General features: G+C 41.4%; 1 protein-coding gene across 1 annotated transcript in view; it reads left to right on the forward strand.

Moving 5' to 3' along the window:
• Window positions 1-3: 3 nt before the first annotated feature.
• Window positions 4-23,740, forward strand: part of MACO1 (macoilin 1) — a 30,148-nt gene continuing 6,411 nt past the window's right edge. Inside the window, exons 1-7 of the mRNA XM_027661360.1 lie at window positions 4-261; window positions 8,873-9,014; window positions 9,842-9,968; window positions 12,149-12,272; window positions 14,426-14,604; window positions 15,083-15,581; window positions 22,972-23,130. Coding sequence (XP_027517161.1) covers window positions 182-261; window positions 8,873-9,014; window positions 9,842-9,968; window positions 12,149-12,272; window positions 14,426-14,604; window positions 15,083-15,581; window positions 22,972-23,130 — 1,310 coding nt within the window. The 5' untranslated portion in view covers window positions 4-181. The remainder of the gene's footprint in view (window positions 262-8,872; window positions 9,015-9,841; window positions 9,969-12,148; window positions 12,273-14,425; window positions 14,605-15,082; window positions 15,582-22,971; window positions 23,131-23,740) is intronic.

A 23,740-nucleotide genomic window follows, 5' to 3' on the forward strand; every position in this document is an offset into this window, starting at 1 on the left:
AAGGGGGGGGAGGAAGGAAAAAAAAAAAAAAAAAAATATAGACCCGGGAAAAAAAGGAAAAAATATAAAATAATAATAATAAAAAAAAAAAACAACAACAAGAAGCCGCGTCGCGAACCCCCGGCGGGGGCGGATGGTGCTGCCGTGAGCGGGGCGGGCCGGGCCGCGCCGGGCCGGCGGGATGAAGCGGCGGAGCGCGGACTGCAGCAAACTGCGGCGGCCGCTCAAGCGGAACCGCATCACCGAGGGCATCTACGGCAGGTACCGAGCGGCGCGGGGACAGCGGCCCTGTCACCCCCCCCTCACACACACACACACACCCCCCTCACAGCGGCCCCGCCACCGCCACGGGCCCCCCGCGCGCTTTCGGGGCGGGGGAGCTGCTGGCCAAGGTGCTGCCGGGGGGGAGGGAGCCGCCCTTGGGGGCCTTCGCCGTGTGTGTCCCCCCCGCCCTTCCCCGGCGGTGGTTGCTCGGCGGGGTCTCGCAGCTGGAAGGTCCCTCGGAGGTGCCGCTCGCGTCTGGGGGTTCCCGGAGGTGCCAAAGCTCCGAGCCCTTCGCTGCGGCTTCACCTGGGGAGGTTTTCCCAGCAGGATCTCACAGCTGGGCGTTTGTAGAGGTGCCAAAGCTCAGAGCCACTCGCTGCGGCTTCACCTGTATCTCCCCCCGGGCGGGGGGGGTGGGGGTGTTTGTCTCGTGTTTGGGGGTTCCCAGAAGTGCCAAAGCTCCGAGCCACTGGTTGTGGCTTCACCTGGGGAGGTTTTCCCAGCAGGGTCTCACAGCTGGGCATTTCTAGAGGTGCCAAAGCTCAGAGCCACTCGCTGCGGCTTCACCTGTATCTCCCCCAGGAGGTTTCCCGGCGGGGTCTCATGTCTGAGGCTTCCTAGAGGTGCCAAAGCTCCCGCAGCTTCTCCTGGCAAGGTTTTCCCAGCAGGGTCTCACAGCTGGGTGTTCCCAGAGGTGCCACTCGCTGCAGCTTCACCTTTATCTCCCCTGGGAAGTTTCGCAGCGGGGTCTCATGTCTGGGGCTTCCCAGAGGTGCCAAAACTCCAAGCCACACCCTGCAGCTTCACCCGGGGGGGTTTTCCCAGCTGGGGGTTCCCAGAGGTTCCAAAGCTCTGAGTTACTCGCTGCAGCTTCACCTGTATCTCCCTGGGGTGGTTCCTCAGTGGGGTCTCATGTCTGGGCGTTCCCAGAGGTGCCAAAGCTCAGAGCCCACACGTTGGAGTGGTTCAGCAGCTGGTGGAGCAGGAGAACATCTGGGCTGGTGGCTCAGCCCCCTCGTGCAAAGGTTAAGAAAGTTGTTTTTCACGTGGTGATGGAGGTGCCTGTGCTGCAGGTCTGCAGTGGGAGCACATGAGAGGCCAGGGGTGTAGCAGTGAGGGATGTGAGCAGGAATTCGGGTGGAAGATGCCTGGAGCAGGGGTGGGTGGTCTGGTGGTGGTGGGACCACAGCAGGTACCCGGCTCACCTCTGACCTCTGGGATGAGAAAAGGAGCAGGAGTGAAGTGACATCCACGTGGGATGTGTCTGGGAATGCTTTCCAGGTGTTTGCATGCAGAATGCACTAAAACACTGATCCCTGCAGTTCCAGCACAGTCGTGAGCTTATTTTGAAGAGTTTTTTACAACTCTGCCCTCCCGAGTACGCAAAATTTTATATGAAATACAACAATTATGTATTTGTCAATAAAGAGGAGTTTGGGTCAGAAGAGGCTTTGAAGCTGCCTTGTGAAAGTTGTAGTAAGTGTGGTGGCCCATTTCTGTTTCTAGTTCAGTGAGGTTGATATATGCAGAGCCTGGAAACTTGAGCAAGCTCATACAATTCAGATGTTAACTTTGCATAAAGGAAACAGCTGATAGGGAGCTCTGACTGGAATAAAATTGTCACAGTGTGCTGCTTATCCTACTTGTAGTGAATCTCTACACAAGAGCACTCTAAAACCCTTGTTTTAGACTTCCAGGATTTGAGAAAATGCTGCTTGTAAAGAGCAACATCCCTTGTGTAGAAATTCATATTCTAGATGACTGGTCTTGGGAGAATAATTCAGATATGTAAGGAATTGCTTATAATTACTTAATTTTCAGAAGTCATTCACACTGATGTGCCTTTGAGGTGACTGGCAGGGAAGGTGGGGTTGAGAGAAGGAGGGCAAACCAGAATAAGATGAGAAGAACAGCAGGTGATGAGTGTGTGCAGCAGGTAGAGCTGCTGTAGGTGTGTGAACAGCTCTGGCTTCTTGCACAAACTTCTCCTGGAATGTTACAGTGCAGAAATGGGATTTTTAGTCTTTGTTTCACGTGGCATTTTGATAAACAGAAATAACCAGTGTCTTCAAAGTATTAGCACACAGAAAGAAAAGAGAAATAGTGTGAAGGCTCTTCTCTGTAAGCCTAACCAGAGAGAGGTGCTTCCACATGGATTGTGGCTCTTTCTCTTATTTCTTTTGCTTTCCTTCTGCTTTTTCTCCTTTTTTTTTTTTTTCTCTTTGCCCCCCATAATTCGAAGAGATCACATACAGGTAACTTCTCACGGAACTACAAATGCCTAAATTCATGTAATTACCGTAGTTATTTACTCAGCTTATCTTAATTGTCACCATCAGCGAACACAAGCCCAGTAAATACAGTTATCAGGAGGTCCCATCATGGTGTTATAAGCAAAGCATTGAGGCTGAGCAAACAGCAGGATTGGGATGCTTAACTCTTGTAGGATTTTTGTTTGCTTTTTAAATTAAGACTAATCTTCCCATCCTTGTTCCCTCTGCAGTCTTTGAAAGCAGCTGTCACTAACAGACACGTGGGAGCCTTAGTTGGGAGCTGGGAAACTGGAAGAGTTTTGGAGCAGGTGAAGCAAAGAAGGAATTGTCCTGCAGTGAAGCTCTGGTGCACGTGTAAATCTGCAGCAGATTATAAGAAGCGATAGAAAAATAGTTTCTAGTCACAGAACAGAGTTAGAAATACAAAATCCTGGGCTGCACTGAAAAATGTGAATAACCTGCCTCCCTGAATGTTAATTTTTGCCACTTTGTGGAGTGTTGTTTTTAACAAGTTAAGGGTTCACAGCCTACAGTGTTGTTCTTTAAAATACTTTCCCCAGCATTCACTACCTAAATTAAATGGTAGCCTTTCATAAATGCTTTCAAAGTTACTCCTGACCAATCTTCCCCCCTTCCCCTCCCAATTTTCAGCAGCTGCCCTCCCTATTCTTCTTTAGACCTCTTCTTCCATTCACCTGTTTTTTCTTCCTTCTCCTTTCTTCCTTTTTTACCCCTTCTTTCTTTTCAGTTTGGTTTTACTCTCTGTTTACAGCTCTAAGGTACTTGGGCCTGTGTGACAAACCTGAGAAATCCCACTCTAATATTATGTGCAAAGACTTTTGCTATTTGGAAGTATTGCAGTATCTATGGAAAGAACATTAATATAATCAAAAATAACTGTGCTCTCAATAGATCTCCAAACCCAACACACTAATGGTAGGAATCTTGAGATCTTTTATTATTTCCACAGTGTGTGTTCCAACCTTTGCCTGTTCATTTGTAAAACAATGGCAATGGATAGCTGAAAAATGCTGAAGTGATTAACATCTTATACCTTTGGCAGTGTGCACACATTAAAACCTTAATTGTTAATTAAAGTGTTCACTGCAGCTTGTCATCAGTTAAGCAATTAAGGTTTACTTGTTACTGCTTGTTCCTAACTCTTCCCAGTCCTCATCCTTCATCTATTTAAAATCCTTTATTGCTGATACTGCTTGTTTTGGCTCTACTGAGTCATATTGGCACTTGGTACCAATTTGGTAGCTGGTGAAGTTTCAAGATGAATTCCACATGTGATTTGCTTTAACTCAGGCTGTCACATCAGCTGATTGATGCTGCATCATGGATTCCCTGACAATGGCCCTTAAACTGCATGTGCCTTTGGAATCAGGATTCTTTTTTAGCTCTGGATGTAAATTGCTCTTTATCACAGGCAGTACCTGGGCTGGCAGCCAAGAGGGTGCCAGGGAGGAGGGGGGTGTGTGTGTGTCTGATCTCCAAGTGGTCCTGAGATACCCACCCCTGGCACAAGGGCAGAATTTCTGGATACCACAACCTTTAAGATCCTCCTGGTTCCCTCTGCCACCGAAATCCTGACAGGGCTGATTTCCAGGGACTCGCTTTTTGACTCTGCTGACAGCCAAATAAATTGTAGCAGTTCATTACTACCTCCAGGAATGTGGCTTTTTTAGGCTTTTCTTAAAAATCCATAATGATTCTTCCTGCTGATTTATTCTGGCACCTTTTTTTTTTTTTTTTTTTTAATAAGCTTCCTGTACAGGATAAAACATTTTCTTCTGCAGCTGCCCTGGAGGTCTGTAACAAAGCAGCAGAGCTGCCTTTTATGACTTGAACTTAAATCCAGGTCTCAAATCTAATTTAGCCTACATTTAAATGTGTTCTACCGTGTCAACCCCAATGGTACATGTAATATCACATCCCTCTGCCTGTGACTTTCACTCCCTGCACTCACTGTGGCTCCTTTAGCTTTATTTTGTGTTCTGGACACTGGTGTTTTCAGGCTGACAGTGCCTCTTGTTTCAGCACCACGATGCTGATTGCTGATTATATCCCTGTGCTTCAGCTTCCAGAACTGCTGTAAGAATTTTCTATTTTGTCTTCCTTTCCTTACACTTCCATAGTTCAGTAATGGATATATTCTATGCCAAGACACTGAATAAGTAGTCAGGGAAGTTTCCTGGGATTCTTTACATTTCTCTTCCTTTCCAAATATTTAGTTGGCAAGGATTTCCCACGATAGTTTCCAATACACATACCACATCCCAGCAGTCCTGTTCTCTCCCTTGCATACTTGCTGTGCTCATTCTGTCTTGCTTCTTTTGTCCACTAGTAATAATCTTATATGGATGTATTTGTGTGTTTGCATATATAAAGCTTTTTTAGTTGCAAATCTCCAGCATTCTCAGTATTGTGGCTGGTGTTGGATGGGTAACCTGGAGGTGGGGGTTGTTGCCTGTTTGGTAATTCCACACAAATGCTAAATTTCAGCTTTCCAAAGCCTACCTGTGTGTTTGGCACCCACTCCATTGTCTTGGATGAGTCAGGCTGCAAAATGAAACGTGCCATCAGTTCTGCCAACATTCCCTTTCCAGCCCTTGGGCCTTGCTGATAAATAGTGGGATGGAATGGAGGCTTAATTTGCCACCAGTTTGGGTTTGGGGTGCATAATTGGTTCCTCTTCTAGTGATTTTTTGCAATATTTTTACCTTGCAGCAAGCACAATATCTGTTTTGGGGGCAGTAAAAAGAGAACAAAGAACAAAAGAGGGGGGAAAAAAAAGGAGGAAAAAAAAAAGAAAGGAAATGGCATCTGGCACTTGAAGGGGGAGGAAGAATAAGGAGGAAAATTATTTGTTTGAAAATGCAAAGGGGGAGCACAGCCACTGTTGGGTTATGAATAAATCTTTATATTCAGTGTACATTAGCAATCAGTTGACCTCTCAGAGAATTTGCAGCACTGTAATCACTGCTCCTCCCCGTTTGGTGCCCTGCTCCTCTCATGGATGTGTCCATCCTTCCCTCTTTTCCTTTATTACCCTACAGGATTAGATGCCATATGCTGGTTTGTAGGGAGAGCCTTGTCCTTAAACCTCTGTCAGGTCACCAAGGCCAGATTTTTTGACATGTGTCAGAAAATTGGATAACCCAGATTTCAGGTGTTTATCTGCAAGAATCTTTCCCTGTATTAAGAACCAATTCAGAATTATAATTGGCATCGTGGAATATATTTGAGCCTCTCTAATAAAAAGGTTACAGAGGTTAGGAAGCATTTCAGCCTGGTGAGAGTTATCTGGGAGTGGGGGCAGACACAGCAGTGATCAGAATTGGAGAAATGTGTGATGTGCCCAGAGAGATCAATGACTGTCAGAGGTTCCCAGGCACCAAATGGCTGGTGCTGGATTCCAAAGGAGATGGATAACAACAGGAATGCCCATGTCTGGAAGGAATCAAGGGATTCAAGAGCAGAGATGCAGCAGAAGTGGCTGGTACAAAGCAGAGGAAGGGAGGAGGCTGTTGCTATATTTTGTTGGTTGTTTCATTCATGTGATGCTGTTTGAATGGTGCTGTCTGAGGCAGAACAGCAGCAGGGATCAGCCTGTCAAACCAGGGCCCTGTGCCTGCTTTTCTCGGGGTTTAATTCCTGCTGGATGTATTTCAGCTCTCACTAATTTAAACCTTCACTGGCGAGGTGTCAGTTCACTTGTAAATGAAGTGCTGAGCTGTGTGCTTGCCAGGACAGCACCTTTAGGGATGCAGGGATGCTGAGATTTGTGAGCCTCCCTCCTCTCCCAAGGCTCATTCCCTCTGCAGACTGCAGAGTGCGGCAGAGGCACCGATGTCACCCGGTGGCACCGGGGGAGCTCTGCAGTTTGGAACACCCTCTTTGGAGGGTCCTGGTGCCTGCAGGCTGCCACCAATATCGGGTTTTAAAGCCGGGCTGGAGCGTTGAGTTCTGACCCTGCAGTGCTGTGGCTTTAATTGGAGGGTCTGAGGTAAAAAAAAAACCCACCAATAATTCATGGAATGTAGTACCTTTAAATTGATTTCTGTGAATGTCTGCATGTAGAATCAAAGAGTTCAGTGCGTGTGTAGAATATATTACACAGCAGTGAATTTGTTGCTGAGGCCAACATAAGTGGATGAACTCTTTTATAAGAGGAGTAACTTTCTTGTGTCTTTGTACTCATGGAATTCTGAATTGCTCTCGAGTCCTTCAGATGACTGAGAAGTAGCCTCTTTAATATTGTTGGCAAAACCTTGTTACAAACGTTGTATTGTTCCAATTCCACTTTAAAAGGTGGTAAATGTCACCGTGGCCCCTGGATGGATATGAATTTAATATTAGAAATCACTTTAATGGCAGTATTACAGAACTCTTATTCAGCAAATGCTTTAACTTAGAGTGGCACTTAACAGTGGAGAAGCATTAGTTCTGACAGCCCTAATTTGCTTGGAAACATGTAGTCTCCTCATGGATTTCAGTGGCAGGAAAATAAACACTGGCCATCAGTTTAACCCAGGGAAAGGTGCCTGCACCACACAACTGCTTTTCCAGCAAAAGAGGCAGAATAAGGATTGCCTGGCTGGGATTCTTTTAGATATTGCCTCAAATCTTAAAGAGCTGCACATGCACAGTTCCCCAGTGTGAACAGTGGTGACTCTGTACCCCAATGTCTGTCACCTTTAATGTCAAAGTATTCTCTGAATGCAGCTGCTTTTTATAGATTTCTGTTGAAGATCTGAACTTTAGATAAACAGAGGACAGCAGCATGTGCAGACTTTATCTACCAGGACTTGACCATTTAAGGTTTCTTTGGTGGGTTTTGGTTGGTTGGGTTTTGTTGTGGGTTCCTTCGCTGGGTTTGAAGGAGTTTTTTTAATACTTCTGCTGTAGTTTCCTTCTTCTCAAAGAGTAATTTTTAACTAAGTGGCTGGGAATGGTTCCATAAAAACTGAAAAAAGCAGCACCTTAACTTTTCCAAGTGTGTGTGTGTGTCATTAATTTTGTTTCCATTAAATTAAAGTGCTTCCTGTAGCCTCTTGCTTTGTTTTTCCAGTGCCATTAAGCTGATAAGGGTCACTTTCAGGCACATGCAATTAATCTTTGATTCCCAAGAAATCAAAGTGTTCTCCCAGTCGTGGGATCTGGAACCTGACCTTGTGTGACAAGTAACGTGAGTGATAATTGCACGAGGAGTTCAGTTGTTTCTGAACCTCTGCTGGTCCCCAACACTCTCCATGGAAGTTTTCTATTTTCTATCTTATCCAAAGCTCTGAACAACTTCCTAAAAAAGCCCTGTGTCCATGAACAGTGCAGAAACTTGACCCTACCTGGCACTGGGAGTGCAAACCCTTGGCAGCTTATCAGTGAACATTCCAGGGCAAAGTTCTGCTGGTTTTGTTGGCAGAAGAAGTTAGTGAAAGGAAAAACTGCAAAACAAAAATGTATTTTTAAGCCCCCATTTCTGTTACAACCCAGCAGAGTGCAGGGAGGTGTTGGGCAGCTGGAGTGACATGCTGGATCTCTGGGTTTTGGGGGAAAAGGGGTTTTTGCTGCTTCTTTTTTAGGAGAATGGATTGGGCTGATCCCTGGAGTGTTAGTTGGGTATGAGCTCAGAATATTTTTGAGCTCTGTAGCCATCAGTGGTTCAAAATGCAGGACTAAGAATATGGGAATGTGGCTTTGAAATAATTTTAAAAAATAGAAGTTAGACTGTCTGGTCTCAAGTCTCTCAGTTTTTCTTTTGTTATTTGTTTTTTAATGGATCCAGTGACATTGATACAGATGTTTTCAAACACAACACTGACAACTCAGTATCAAAACAGGCTTCCTAATGGCTGTAGTTACAGGCTTAAAATATATCTCAATTTATTGGTGTTCAATGTGGAAAAGGAGTGAACATCTGCAGTCTGGTGAGGAGAGCGAACACAGAAATTTCTGAGCCCTCAAGTGCAAGAAGGGAAACATTTCAGCTGATCCCACACCTGTTGGCAAGGCTTCACTTTGTGAAAATGCTCTGGAAAGCTAAAGGGAGATTGTTGCTGGATGTCTTGTAAGAGCAGTGAGCCTTCTGTTTATTTGTTCCTTGAAGAAGAAATGCAGTTAAATATTCAACTTCATTAGACCAGGCCTGATTTTAACGTCATAATAAACCCACTTATTTTATAAAATCAGTTTGGATGAAATTTCCCTTCTTTTATAAGAAGTTTTTATTCCTGAAGAACATGTAACTTAAAAAAATTTAAAAAAATTAAAGTAAGTTTCACTGTTGGAAATGCTGACCTGAAATTACCTTTTCCTTTTTTCCCCCCCAGTACTTTCCTGTACCTGAAGTTCCTGGTGGTGTGGGCACTTGTGCTGTTGGCAGATTTTGTCCTGGAGTTCAGATTTGAGTATCTGTGGCCATTCTGGCTCTTCATCAGGAGTGTTTACGATTCCTTCAGATACCAGGGTTTGGTGAGTATAACACAAAGTCCCTTTGAAGGGAAATCTCCCAAGATTTCAGGGAATATTCCTTCTTACACAAGTGGCTTAATGGCACTGATGATCCACTTCTCAAGATTTTCAAGTGTCTGGGTGCCCTGGGCTCAGGTCTCTTCTCTCTGACTGCATCTTTGATCTGTGGCAAGTGCAAGTGAAATATATATCAAATTTTCACCATAGAAAAATATAGTTTTAATTCCTAAGTTGGGTTTGAATTAGTGAGATATATACATATATAACTCTCTCTCTATATATACATAAATAGATAGACATAAAAAATATAGCCCTCTCTCTCTCTCTCTAAACCCCTATATATATATATATATATATAAAAACACATACATATATAACCCTAGATAGCAGGGTTTTCTTTAAAATAAAACAGAAACTTGCCAGTTTAGATATTTACTGCTTTTTCAGAGAGTAAATGGCCCTGATAGTGGGTTGGGTGGGTGGTTTCTTTTCTGGAAGGAGAATATACCTGTGATTCTACTATAGATCAACAGTGTGAATTAAAGTGTTCAAACAAGATAAGAAGGGATAAATTTAACTGTTTGGAGGCTTGTTGGAGGAGTGGATGGGCACAAATTTGTACCTGTTCTCTCTTAATTTGTACCTATTCTCTCTTAATTGCTCAAATTTCTACTTTCTTTGGCCAAACTGCTCCCTTTTTTTCCTTGATTACAAACATCACCAGTGTTTCTATGTTGAAATATGTATCAATCACTGTTAATAAACTGGTTATTTTTCCTGGAATAAACCAAACCACTCTTCTTTCCCCCACCCTTCCTTTCTTTTAGGCCTTCTCAGTATTTTTTGTTTGTGTAGCATTCACATCAAATATAATCTGTCTGCTCTTCATACCAATCCAGTGGCTGTTTTTTGCTGCCAGCACCTATGTTTGGGTACAGTATGTCTGGCACACAGGTAGGTCACTGTTCTTTATTTACAACTTCCTAATTCAAAGGCATCTCACAGCTTTTAGTAAGGTGCATTTTATTACCACATTTATTTTAATGCAGTTTTGTTGTTGTTAAAAGTGTTCTTTTTGCTTTGCACTTGATGCACATCTGGGTGCATTTTAAATAATCAGTAACTGAAGGGGTATAAACAGGAATTCCAGAGCAGTTAAATACTTTCCTGACTTCAAAATTCTCCTGCAGCAATAAAATAAATACAGAGCACAGTGTTAATGTTCTTCCTACTAGTCAATTATGTGCTATTTAGTTATTAATATTAAAATATTAGTTGTTTTAGTAGTCATAGTTTAAATTTTTATTAGCCAAATCTTTGTGTCAGCTGGATTTAGTTCCTGAGAAAAAGGCTGGTAATACCAGTGCCTGCCCTGACAGTTTGAGACAGACATGGAGAATTCTTCTCCCCCTCTGCTGCCCTTTTTTTCCTTAGTTTTTTGGGTTTGTTTTAATAAATCCTTGGGTTTGGATGAAGCAGTTGAACTGGGGGGAGATGGTTTAGTTTGCAAGAGCACTGTTGTATGGACTACAGGTATATCTTGCCCTAAATAAAAAAAGTTTAGGAATAAAAACTTGATTTTTTTTTTAAATTTGTTTTTTTAGAGGTAGCTTTTTACTACCCAAATTCTTGGGATCTGGGCTTTTGTAGTGTTTCCTGTTAGACTTACCATGAGATCCCAGGAGTCTGCAGGGTAGTGTGGATCATTTCTCAGTGAGCTTTCTGACAACTTAGTCATTTCTAATAATGGCAGTGTGGGAGCTAATGGAAGATACTGTGAACCAGTTGTTGCCCAATTTCAAATACGTGGAGAATCTGGAGTTATTTTTAGAATTGTATTAATGTGTTAAAGCCTTATCCGAAGTTGTTCAGGGTTGATGATTAGAAACCCTAAAGGGAAAAACCTGATGGGGCAGATTTAACTATAGCTGTTGAGATTGTTTAATATGTTAATTCATGGCACTGTTAGGAATTATTCTTTTAAAATGCTCGTTTAAGTCGATGGGAACTTGCTCTTTTTAGGTTATGATCTTTTTAGGTGGAATCTTTAAGGTCCCTTCCAACCCAAACCATTCCATGATTCTGGGTGTACGTTGCTGAAACGTTGAGTCCCTTTAAGCTGACAGTTTGTCCCACAGGTTTTTTCATTTCTGACGATTTCAGGGCCTCAGATTAATGCTATTTCAGTTTCAAATTTGAGACCTGTTTGCAAACCAACACACAGTATGTTGATGTCATAACACAATCAAGAACTTGGTTTATTTTCAAGAGCCTGTAGTGACAATATTGGGAAGGAAGGGTGGGGAGGCCCTGGCACAGGTTACCCAGAGAAGCTGTGGCTGCCCCATCCCTGGAGTGTCCCAGGCCAGGTTGGACGGGGCTTGGAGCAACCTGGGCTGGTGGAAGGTGTCCCTGCCCATGGCAGGGAGTGGAACTGGGTGATCTTTAACTTCCCTTCCAACCCATTATGTGATTATTTTTGTGAAGCTCATAACTGGTGTTGATTTGTGGAAATCTGCTGCCCCAGTGGCATTTTCCACTGGCCAAGAGCTTTAAGAGCTCGGTTTTGCTTGACTCCTCTTTTACATCCTCCCCACTAGTGCTGGAGGGATAAGTGACTCCAGTGTCCCAAGTGTTCCCTGACGGAGAGTTTTGGGTTGCAGAGTGTTCTCTGCATGACTGTATATGGAGTAACCAGTGCTGGGCTTACTCACTGTTTTCTCAGCTGATTTGCTCACTGCTGCTACTCAGATATACCCAACTTGGAGTGAGAAAGTAGTCCAAGCTCCCCACTTCTGACTCAAAGATCATGAGCTGTACCATTACCTCATCTTGTGCAGTTTCTTCCACTTGTGTTCCTTGTGGCAACCTATTTCATTAGCTGTGCATCTGTTATTTTTCACTGAGGCCTTATAAAAGTAATAAAGCAAGATAAGGAGTGAAAAGTTTACATTGGTGTAAAATAGAGATGGCCTAGATGCTTTATTCTGAAGGAAAAACCTCTTAAAGTTCCCTATATATATGTCTGAAAATTTCCCTTGACTTTTGGAACGTTTCAAGAACAACTTTAAAATATTTGCTGATTATAATATGTTACTAAAGTGTTTCTCTCTCGTTTTTTTTTCTCTCCATAGAGAGGGGGGTGTGCTTACCAACAGTATCACTGTGGATACTTTTTGTTTATATTGAAGCAGCCATTAGATTTAAAGATTTAAAAAATTTCCACGTAGACCTTTGTCGTCCATTTGCAGCACACTGGTAAGTGGGTCTTTTTTTCTCCTTTTCTTATTAACCTTTATTTCACCAGGAAAATTAATCATCAGGGCTTTTTATTTTGGTTCAGGGTTTGGCTGTTCAGTTCTCCCCTTGCACAGCTGTCATTAAATATTCCATGAGAAATGTATGTAAATGTGGACCCAGGGTAACCCTTCTGAGCATTCAGTGTTTGTGAACTGTAGGGAATTTGTAGCATGGATATTCCAAGCATTTCTTGAAAATTCTTGCCATCACCTTACAAAGTCTGTGTTCACATAGTGAATACATGATGATAAAAGTTACAAAAGAAATAGGTCTCCCTGATAATTTATGAAATTGTTATGGAAATCTTCTTTCTCTGTGACAAAGCACTCTTTCCCTGAGAAAGGTTTCTCGTGAGTGTCTGATTTAATAATGCACCAGAAGGTGTGAATAAGCTTCATGCTGAAAATCATGACAGAAAATAAAACAGAAAAAAACCCAAACACAATTTATTACAACTCTTCTTTCAAGGTGAGAAGAGTGATTTCAGGACAAAGCCTTAACTACAGAGTATCCATCTCTGGAAGAAATGCACTTTTATTCCACAGTTTTTGGTGTAGTATGCACTGATCTACATATAAAATGTCTCCTGTTTTTCCTGGAATCCTTTGGTCCAGTTCCCTGTGACACTCTTCCCATAAATTAGACATCTGTCATTTTAATTTATATTGTCTACATTGTGCAACAGATCCCTAAACACCAATTGCATTCTGTAATAGGTCACAAAAGCACTTTAGGAGCTGTGAAGGAAGGTCTTTCTGCTGCTGAATTGGATGCAAACATTTGAGCTTGTCATCAGAGTTTGGGAGCTGCAGCCACAGCTGGTTTTACACACATTACAAAAGAGGCATTGGCAGAGATAATGTCAGATGCAGATGCAAATGATTCTGGCAGCTCACTTAGAAATACAATTTGCACAGGGCTGTGACTGAGAAGGTTTTAATGGTTAATAGTCAGCTGGTTAATAGCCATCTGTATCTGAGTGTTCCCATGATTTAGGACACCTTCAGTGTTTAAAATATGACTGTGCTTTGGTAAAATTCTTGTCAGACATGGATTTATTTTTATTGATTTATGTTTGCTCCTTGATGGAGCACCTCTGCTAATAGATACAGGGCATGATTTGTTAGCGTTCTGTGTTGGTGCAGTTGTCACAAGCTAATAAGAACACTTAAATTCTCTGTGATGAAGCTGATATGCAAAAATACGATTCCAAAGTTCTGTCGTTCCCATCAACAAATGGAACAGCCAAGCCTGGCTGGAAGTGAAATTCTTCATGTCTTACCTGTCAGAGAGAGAAGTGGAAGAACTAAGTTTAGAGATTAGATGGTTTTTGCCTCCAGCTTCAAGGTCAGTCCCCTAAATGAGGAATCTCCAAAGACCGTTTCTTGCCCACAGAAGATGTTTTTGCCACTGAGGCTTTGCCTCCGTGGTCCCCTTTAGCTGTGCCAGGGGTGGCTGGTCACAGCCTTGGTCCCCCCAGGAGTGTTGTAGCCCCAAAGCTCTGTGTTCCAGCAGCTTCTGCAGCTCCTGTTTCTCAGAAAGAGTCACAGGGCCTCTTGCAGAGGAGGTGTTTTGGAGAACGTTGTTTTGTCTCAGCTTCAAAGAGCGGTGGAAAAGGGATCTGCTCTTACCTTCTGTGTGTGAAAGGATGGGGCTAAGGATGAGTTTTCCTTAGAGAAATAGGGAATTTTGGATGAATGTTGTTAAAGTATCTCCCAGTTTAATGTCTTGCACATTACACAGTCCTTTAGGAACAAAACCTGGGATCCTCTGCTGTATTTGCTGTTATTTCCTTAAAAGATGTGTAATTCTAGTCTGGTGCTGGTCTCAGAGCTGTCTTTGCTATGCCTGGTGCAATTGCATTGTTGTAATCCTTTAATCTATGCTACAGTTAATTGCTGTCTGTAATGAACTGTCATTTTATCTTGATAAAGAGCTGCCTGCATTTTTGAACTGCAGCTTTATTGTAGTACCTCAGAAACCATTTTACGTATCACTGTCTGTGAAAAGTTGTAATCCAGATGTATCCACAGCTACATCACTTATTAATTTGCTACTGTGGTTAACAGTTTGAATAATAATTGGTTTGATTTTTTTTTTTTTTTTTTTAGTATTGGCTACCCTGTTGTGACTTTGGGCTTTGGCTTTAAAAGTTACGTCAGCTACAAAATGCGTTTAAGAAAACAGAAAGAGGTGCAGAAGGAGAACGAGTTCTACATGCAGCTCCTGCAGCAAGCACTGCCCCCAGAGCAGCAGATGCTGCAAAGGCAAGAGAGGGAGGCAGAGGAAGGCAAGTTACACTTCTTACTTAATGTGTTTTCTATTTTCTGCTCTTTAAAGAAAAGACAAACACCAAACGTGCTGAGGAAGAGCTGCTGAATTCAGCCCGTGTTGTTTTGCTGCAAGTGCAGTGAACTCAGAGCCAAAAATAAAATAACTTTGGCTGTGGTTAATATGAGAGGAGAAGTGAATTATGTCCCCTCTGCTTAGTTCTTTACTAGCAACTGCATTAATCTGGTCAGGCAGTGTTCTATGAAGCTCTAGTATTTATTATTAAATCCCTTGGTTACTGTTTCCTGCCTGTAACGAAGAAAAAAAAAAGTCTTAAAATACCACGTGACTTCAGATTTTCTTTCCTAGATTGTCCCCAGTAATTATTGTTTTCTGCAGGAATGATTGACATGTACATAATGATTTTTCTTTCTGTGTCACAAGTATTGATTGATTTAATGAACTAAGTATTTTTTTTTCTCACTTTGGTGTTGCAGCAGCCAAAGGATTATCTGATATGGATTCCTCAATACTTCTGCAGCACAATGGGGGCATTCCAGCCAATAAAAAAATATCTGCAACGTTGCCAGAGCTAGAATATAGAGAAAAAGGGAAAGAAAAGGACAAGGATGCGAAGAAACACAACCTTGGAATAAATAACAATATTTTGCAACCTGTAGACTCTAAAATACAAGAAATTGAATATATGGAAAACCATATCAATAGTAAAAGATTAAATAACGATCTTGTAGGAAGTACAGAAAACCTCTTAAAAGAGGACTCATGCACTGCCTCGTCCAAAAATTACAAAAATGTCAGTGGAGTTGTGAACTCCTCACCTCGCAGTCACAGTGCAACTAATGGGAGCATCCCCTCCTCATCCACTAAAAATGAGAAAAAACAGAAATGTGCCAGCAAGAGCCCGAGCACACATAAGGACTTAATGGAAAATTGTATTCCTAATAACCAGCTAAGCAAACCAGATGCACTGGTAAGGTAAGTGTGATCTGAGCATTGTGTGATGCCTGTTTTATCCTCCCTGCGTTTCAGTGCATCAGATTTTTAAATTTTGGGTGTGGTTTTTTTTTTTTTTTTTTGCCTTAGAAAAATGTAATTTATGATCTCCCAAAACAGAATTGTTTAGTGATGGATTAAGATCTCTGGAAGCTTTTGGGCCTTTTGGGTTCTGCTCCTGATTTTTTGTTTGATGTGCAGCCTTGAGCAAACTGCTTCCTTTCTCCCTCAGAACAGGATGCTCACCTACCTCACAGGGGTGTTGTGGGGCACAAGAAATAGCTCTGATTTGTTGACGTGAGAGAAATGTGGAAAATCATCTGTTCTTAACAATTCTTCCATGTAGTGACCTTTAACTCTCTGGAGAATTCAGTGGGGTTTGATGGTGCCTGAGCAGGTGTTTTGTCTTAGTTTTTTGTTTTGTTTTTCCTCTGAAATTGTTTTAATCTTCAGTTCACGAGTAGAGAGGCAAAGAATCAGTCACGGGGTAACTCCTTATGGTGCTGAGTTCAGGCTCTTGCTGCCTTGTTGCTTTAGGAACAGGTCACAGGGATTTAATTTAGCTGCCTTGTAAACATGGGAAAAGTCACATCTTTACATCTGCTCCTCTGAAGTTGAAAGAAAAGATGAATTTATGAGGTGCAGCTCAGTATTTGCAGCATATATCCTGAGACATATGGTGTTGTCATATGTTACCAGAACAGTACTGGTAAGAAAGAGGTGGGGTGTGACTGTTCACAATGGGATGGAGAGATGTCTGGAGCAAAACTGTTGCACAATTATGCACTTTGCCACCATTTTCCACCTGGCTTATGCCTCTCTTACTCCTTTCAAACACTCTTTGGCCAACAAATCCTTGGTGCCCAACCTAACTGGCAGATCCAGGTTTGTTTTCCCTGCAGGTACCTTTTGATAATTGGACTTTTGATCTGTCCCTGAGGATTTGTGCTATGGGAATACAATCACTTCAGTGAAAATATTCTCCTTTGATAATCCCGCTGCCACTGATTGACATATCAGTGCCAATTAAACATCCAGACTAATTGATACCTGATGTCTGTAGAGAAGCTTGTATGCAGCAAACAAGAAACCAGCTAATCTGTGAATCAAATTCAGCCAAGATTAGTGGGATGCAGATGGCTCTGCCTTCAGCAAAGCTGCACCTAAATACCCATGTCCAGGACTGCTGGGTTTGTGTGTTCCCATTTTTCAGCTGGGCATCTCAGTACTCTTTATATGGCTTGTTTGCTCACTGGAGAAGAGAACAGGTCAGTTTGCTGCAGCTCAAAATATCACTCCTAAGCCTTGAGAAAAGAGAAGGGAAGGGCTTTAGAGAATGACCTGCCAGACTGAGAATTTTGTCCCATGTAGCTGTGACAAGGAAGGAGATGTAAACTTTGTGTGTTTAAAATTTAAATTACACATTGAAACCTTTATATGCTCCAACGAGAGCTTAGACCAGGTGGTCACTAATTGTCCAGAGTGAGTTTTCTAATGCAGAAGTGAGTATACAATGAACTAGGTGGTGTCCTTATAGAGAATTCCAGCTCCTGTAACTCACTGGGTAAGGACAGAGCACACAATTGCCTTTGTACAGCTTAGCCTTACCCTGAAAGTGAATTAAACAACTTCAGTCTTTTGTTTGTCAAGTGTTTTTATGGGATGTGTGGGTGTGATGTGGCTGTTGTGCTACAAATTCGTGTCCCTGCTTATTGTACCCTGATTTCCCTGAGCAGGCAAGCCAGGAGCACTGGGAACACCAGCATCCTGTGCTCCCAGTTTGTTACAAACAAGGATGACTGAAAGCATTCAGGAAATCTTGTTTCTGTTCAGATTGAGCACATAGCTCCTACACCAATGGAACTATAAACTTAACTGGCAAATTGGATGGGATGGAATGCACTTAAATTTAAAAATTCATGGTTGTTTTTCTTTTAACCCTGTCAATTATCCTCTCCCTGGAGTGTGAGGCATTTGTTCATCATCTTTTCCACTTCCAGTAGTATTACTCATTCCTGTTATTAAACTTTTAGGCTGCATCAGTTCTGTACCCTGAAAAGGGCTGAGTGAAGTCCTGCATTTGTGTCCGACTTTCAGATCAGATCTGCTCAGCTTCCAAATAAAGATGCTTTTTATAACCTCATGTCCAGCAGACTCGCAGCAGGATGTCAAAACCAAGCTGCTTTCCTTTTGTGTTCACAAATGATTTCCCTGAGCTGACTAACCAGTATTAAATGTAAAATATGCCTTATGGCTGCTGGGCAATTGGGAATAACAGGGCTGCAGACAGTAAAAAAATGGGACTGTTGAGAACAAGAGTCTTGCAGGGTTGTTAACTTTTAAATACTTGATGTGACATTTATATATGAAAGGGTGCTGCTAATTAAGTTTTATATATATTTATATATACAATATTATTCTTACTCGAAGCTGAGTTTTTATTTTTGTTCTGTCTGGTAGATGGTTGGTGCCTGAGTGTTTTGTTTTCTGGAGAGGGTATTTCAGTGAACATTATGTTGTGTTACTGTCATTTTGATAGGGATTCAAGAGGCTCTGTCCCTGCTGATCAGCCTTGGCAGTAATCTCAGGGGTTTTGCTGTTCCTACAGCTGAAATGAATATCTCCTTCTGAGGGATGCTGAAATCTGCTGTTTGTTTGTCAGGCACTTAATAATTGAATCTCTGTGACCTGAGCTGCTTGTTTCCCAGCTCTGTGGTAATTGGGCTGATGGAGGGATCCATTTGCTCTCCAGTGCATGGATAAACTTGGTATCCCTTTGCATTACTGTTGTTTGTCAGCAGGTACAGAACAAGTTCACTTTTTTTACCGTTTCACTGTAATTTCTGAGGTGAAACAGGTTTTATTCATGGTTTAGGGGCTCAGAGTATGGAACAAGCCCAAGCTGTAATTGCTGCAGAGTTTATATTTTTATGTGTTGCTTATTACACAGCAATAATCATGACCTGCCTCTGCCTTTTTACACCCTGAAAAAAACACACAAAAACCTGGCAGTGCAGCTTGGCAGAAGTGTCTGTATCCATAGAGGTCTTGCCTTTGGCACATGAGGTGATGAAACAAGCTGTCTTATGTACTAATTATTCTCAGAGAGAACAATGACATCTTCTGGCAGTTGGACCAAGAAAGGTATTTGTGAAGCAAGAGCTGGTCTGCCACGTCTTATTTTGCTTTCCTAAAATTTTTTCTTACCTGCAGAGACAGACTTTGAAGGTTTTAATGTAAATGTATGGCCATTTGATGGTAATTATTGTACATTTTCATGGCATTGTTGGTGGCCAAGGCGTGATGCTGCTTCTTCCTCATCCCCCCCCTGCCTGAAATGGCATTAATGTACCAGAAGGCTTCCTGCTGTCAGCTGCAGTGGGATGATGGTCAGGGTTTCCTGCAAGAGGGTGAAGGCAAGTGCAGAATAGAAAAGTAAAAGAACTGAGGATGTAAATTAGAAATCTGGGAGACAATCCTTCTTCCAGACCATTTTCAAAGCTGCTGTCAACACGGTTGCTTGGACTGTTCCGAGGCAGAATAACCTTTTGAAATGCCAGCTGCTTAGATCAATGCTGTGCAGGGGAAAAATAAGTATCTTGGCTTTCTCTCTGTGGATTACTGTCTTTCTTGGTAATGAAAAATGCTCTGAGGAGCTGCAAGTACCAGCGTGTTGGTCACAGCAGAAGCTCAGTGCTGCAGGATCACACTGGGCCACTTCAAAGGAGCAGGTTCACTGCAGGGGATGCTTGTGCCAGAACAGAACAAAGGGAAAAATGGGGCTTTGGAAAAGCATCCCAGTGCCTTCTGAGTCTTTTAAAATTTGAATTTTGATATGAATCGTGTTTAATTCCTGTACCAGGTGATTGTGGGATGGAGTTAACTGGATGAGTAAACTGAGCAACAGGGGGGTGTTATTCTCCAGACATCAATACTTAGGAGCATTAAGCTGAATTGAGTTGTCTTTAAGTTGATCCATCAATCTTCCCTGAAGCATTTGGAAAAATACTCAGTCCCTGAGGTGATTCCTGATTAATTCTCTTCATCAGTGAGATTAGGGAATGGTATGAGGTAGTGCTGAGAGAAGAAAATGGATAAATCTGCATTTAGAGTAATGACAAACTGAAAGAATGGACCTTGGTTGTATAAACAGCACAACATCATAATTTGCAACCAAACCCTCATTTTAAAAACAGTTCTGTGTCAGAATGACTTGTAATGTGTGCAGCAATAGAGAGAAGCATCTTCTAGAACTCAGGTTTTCTTTACTCCCCCCTCCTTTGTAAATAACTTTTCCCAATAAGCCTGGAAATAAGAGGCTTAAGCAGAAAATGAAATCATAGCAAGAATAACAGCAATTTGAAAAATGCTGGTTTATGGGGTCATTTATCATTGTAACAGCAGTACAGACTATTCCAGAGGGGAGGAGAGAAAACTCCATGCACTGGTCTGTGCTGGCAGCAGTGAAACTTTCTTTTATGGCACTGTGTTGGTTTACCTTGATGATGTGCTTTTATTTTAGAAAGAGTGTTTTTAATGTCCTAGTACGAGAAATGGCCCCTCCTAATGGTGGGTGGCCTGATAGACAATGAAAGTAGTCCATGTGGTTTTGAGGGGAAACTAAATTAATGTGTTTTTTAATGAAGTTGTATCTCTACCTAATTGTGGCAGGGCTGGGAGAGAAACCATGTAGGAAACATTTGGTCCCTGCATTATGATGGATTATTATCTTCCTCACTCATTTTAGGTAGTGAGGAGCGTTCATTTGCTCTATAATTTGCAGAAAACGTCTGCTCTGGTATTTAAAGCTGTAGCAAAACCTACAGCATAATGAAAAAAAGTAATTAAAACCTGCTAAAATCTTTCTTTAAAGCTTCCTTCTAAGCAAGGCTATCGATAGATCAATTTTCAGTGGGTTTGTCTGGCATTGACTTGAAAAAGATCCGTTTTCTCTGTATTAATTAATTCTCTTCTGCCCCTTTTGAGTGATGTCTCCTGAATGTGCAGCCCCTCCCCAAGCCTGAGCCTCACAAATTTAATATCCACAGCTCTGGTTGGCCACTGCTGCCTGTGCTGAGTGAGAAGGAAAGCTGTGGCTTTGTGGCCTCATCCGTTTCCCCCTGGTTTGGAAAGTTGGCATCCTGTGTGCTCACACTTGAATGTACTCCATGAATCCTGCAGGTTTCTTCCAGCACAGTCTGGAGCAGCCCCATGAGCACTCAGGTGCAGGAATGCCACCAACCAGATGGCTTCAGAAACTTGAACTAATGTCAAGACTCTGTTGCCAAAAATACAAGTTCAGCTTGTCCTGTGCCAGCACCTCTGATTTATTCCGGCTTTATCTGATCAGGGCTTCTTTTCCTGGAATACTAAATACCCAAAATAAATCCTGGTATATCTTATTTGAGCAAGTTTGACATAGCCTGAGCCATAGGGAGAAGGCTGTTTACAGCTGTCTTATTTTCAGTTATCACTTTATTGTAGACATGTATATTGAAATTATGTACAGGTACTTGTCAGTGTAAAGTGGGATTTATGTCCTTTCCTTTGCATTGTCCTACCAACCATTTTTTTCACCTATTTGTGAAAACCTGTATTAAAACCAATCAGCTGTTGGCACACAACAGGCTGTGAGTGGTTCTTACATCTTCTTTAATTACTACTCTCTTTAATTAAAAAGTTTGCTCTTTCTAAAACACTGAGCTACTGCTTACTGGAAGATGAAGTTGAACTCTCATAGCTTTGCCCAACCACTGTCCAGTCTCACACCCTGAACAGGGTGACAACACACACCTAATAAATAACACCTACAGCATCTGCTGGTGGGGTTCCATTTTTGGGTTGTGTGGCTGAAGGAATATTTGGTTGGGTTTGCAAATTCTTTTCTTTCAACAACACAGTACGAGGTGTCGAAATTATTTTTGGACTCGCATTTGAAATGTGTATTTGCTGTGTATTACTATTTGCCTGCAAGTATAAGTTGATTTTTATTTTTTTTTTCTTTTTAAGGCTACATTTGACCATGGTTTGTACTACACTAAAAGGAGTTGCTCTTACCAGGAGGGCAGTTCAAGTCTAACTAAAAAGCCAGCTCAGTGCAGCAAGTGGGATCTGAGCATTTGAGTTATCTGAGTGTGTTATAGCCCAGCCACGCTCCTTTACAGGCTGTTCCTTGCTGTTAATTTACCTCTTTGGTGCAGTTTTAGCCTATTACAGACATACTTTTATGAATTTCCATAACTTTGATGGTTCCACACTTAACCTCTTGATTCATTGGCACAGGATGTTCTCGTGCCTCGTGCTGTTCCATCTCTCAGTAGCCTTTCAGGTTGAGATTTTCCTGCAGTGAAGCCCAAAAGTGTTTCATGAGGAAGGCAAAAAGCTGTAACCATTTCTCTGTACTGCTGAGTGTCAATAAGGCCAGTTCTTTTTGGCTTTTGTGAATATTCTCCTCAAGTGTTAATGTTCAACTGCCGCTAATTGTGTGGAGTCCTAGGAAATAAAACCATCTCTGTCTTCTTTAGGAACATTTAAAAACTTTCAAATCAATAACTGACGGAGCAAATGAGGGTTATGTGAGAATGGCTGAGGTGTATTTGCTTTAAATAAGTACATAACACAGTTTAAAAAAAGGTTGATTAGTCACCTGTGATGTGTTTTTATTCTAAAAATCAATAACCTTATTTTGAAAGTGTGGGAGGAAATTAAAGTGAGCTGAGTGCCTCTGTTCTGAATCGTGTGTTTTATTTAACCAGTTTTTGTTGGAAATACTTTAATTAATAAGATTACATGAATCTTCAAGAACTTTCTAAAGCTACAATTCAAGTGGATGCCAGATGGTCTCTGTTCAGGAGCAATTAAAACTAAATTTACTGACTCCTGAACTGTGGATGACTTACCACGTTCTCATTATTCAACATTCACATCATGTGCTACAAGAAAATACCAACATGTTTAGGTGAGAATTCAGCAGTATGGCCCAGAGCTCAGCTCTAGCTAACAAATTAAACTCAGAATTTGTGAAGAAAAGTAAAATTTGTCCGTAACTGGATCAGATCTTCTCAGGCCTAAGAGAAAATATAATTCCATAGGATTTGTTTTACAACTTGGCAGTGCCTGGAGGAAACCGAATTGCCGTGGGAGGTTATGAGGTGTGTGTCTACATGGAGCTATAAATATGTGTAGTTATGTAAAAGGTGATTTTATAGCAAGGATGCCCATCATTTCTGAGAGCTGATTGTTTGAAGTCTGGAGGTTTGGGGAGGGGGGGTCTGGTGTGAAGTTTTTCCGTAACGCGCCCCAACCTTGGGGCGAGCGGAAACAAAGTTGGAATTGTCTTTTTTTTTAAAAAATTCCTGTCTTTCTTTCTCAGGTTGGAACAAGACATTAAGAAGCTAAAGGCTGACCTGCAGGCCAGCAGGCAGGTGGAGCAGGAGCTGCGCAGTCAGATCAGTTCCCTGACCAACACAGAGCGGGGGATCCGCTCCGAAATGGGGCAGCTCCGGCAGGAAAACGAGCTCCTGCAGAACAAGTACGTGGGACACGGCTGGGGGAGGGAGCTGGGGGGCCTGGGAGAAGAGAAATAATTAATTAGAGTAATAATAGTAATAATAACAGCAACAGGAATAATGACCGAGGTCTGAAAAAGGGGAAGAAATTATAATACTCATTATACTTGTTATTATAATCATTGTTATTATCCTCATAACCACTGTGAGTAGGAATAAATATTTATAAGTATTAATAAAATAAATAAATTTAGGAATAAATATTTAGGAATAAATATTTATAAATATTAATAAAATAAATAAATTTAGAAATAAAGATTTATAAATATTAATAAAATAAATATTTATAAATAATTATTTATAAATATTAATAAAATAAATAAAAATTAGAAATATTTATAAATAAATAGTTAGAAATAATTATTTATAAATATTAATAAAATAAATAAAATTAGAAAATTTATAAATAAATATTTAGAAATAATTATTTATAAATATTAATAAAATAAATAAAATTTAGAACTATTTATAAATAAATATTTAGAAATATTTATAAATAAAATTTAGAAATTAAATATAAATATTAATTAAACATCAATAAATATTTTAATAAATATGTATTAAATGTTGATG

Source organism: Corapipo altera, unplaced genomic scaffold (genome assembly GCF_003945725.1).
Source record: "Corapipo altera isolate COAL_440 unplaced genomic scaffold, ASM394572v1 201, whole genome shotgun sequence".
Lineage (NCBI taxonomy): Eukaryota > Metazoa > Chordata > Aves > Passeriformes > Pipridae > Corapipo > Corapipo altera.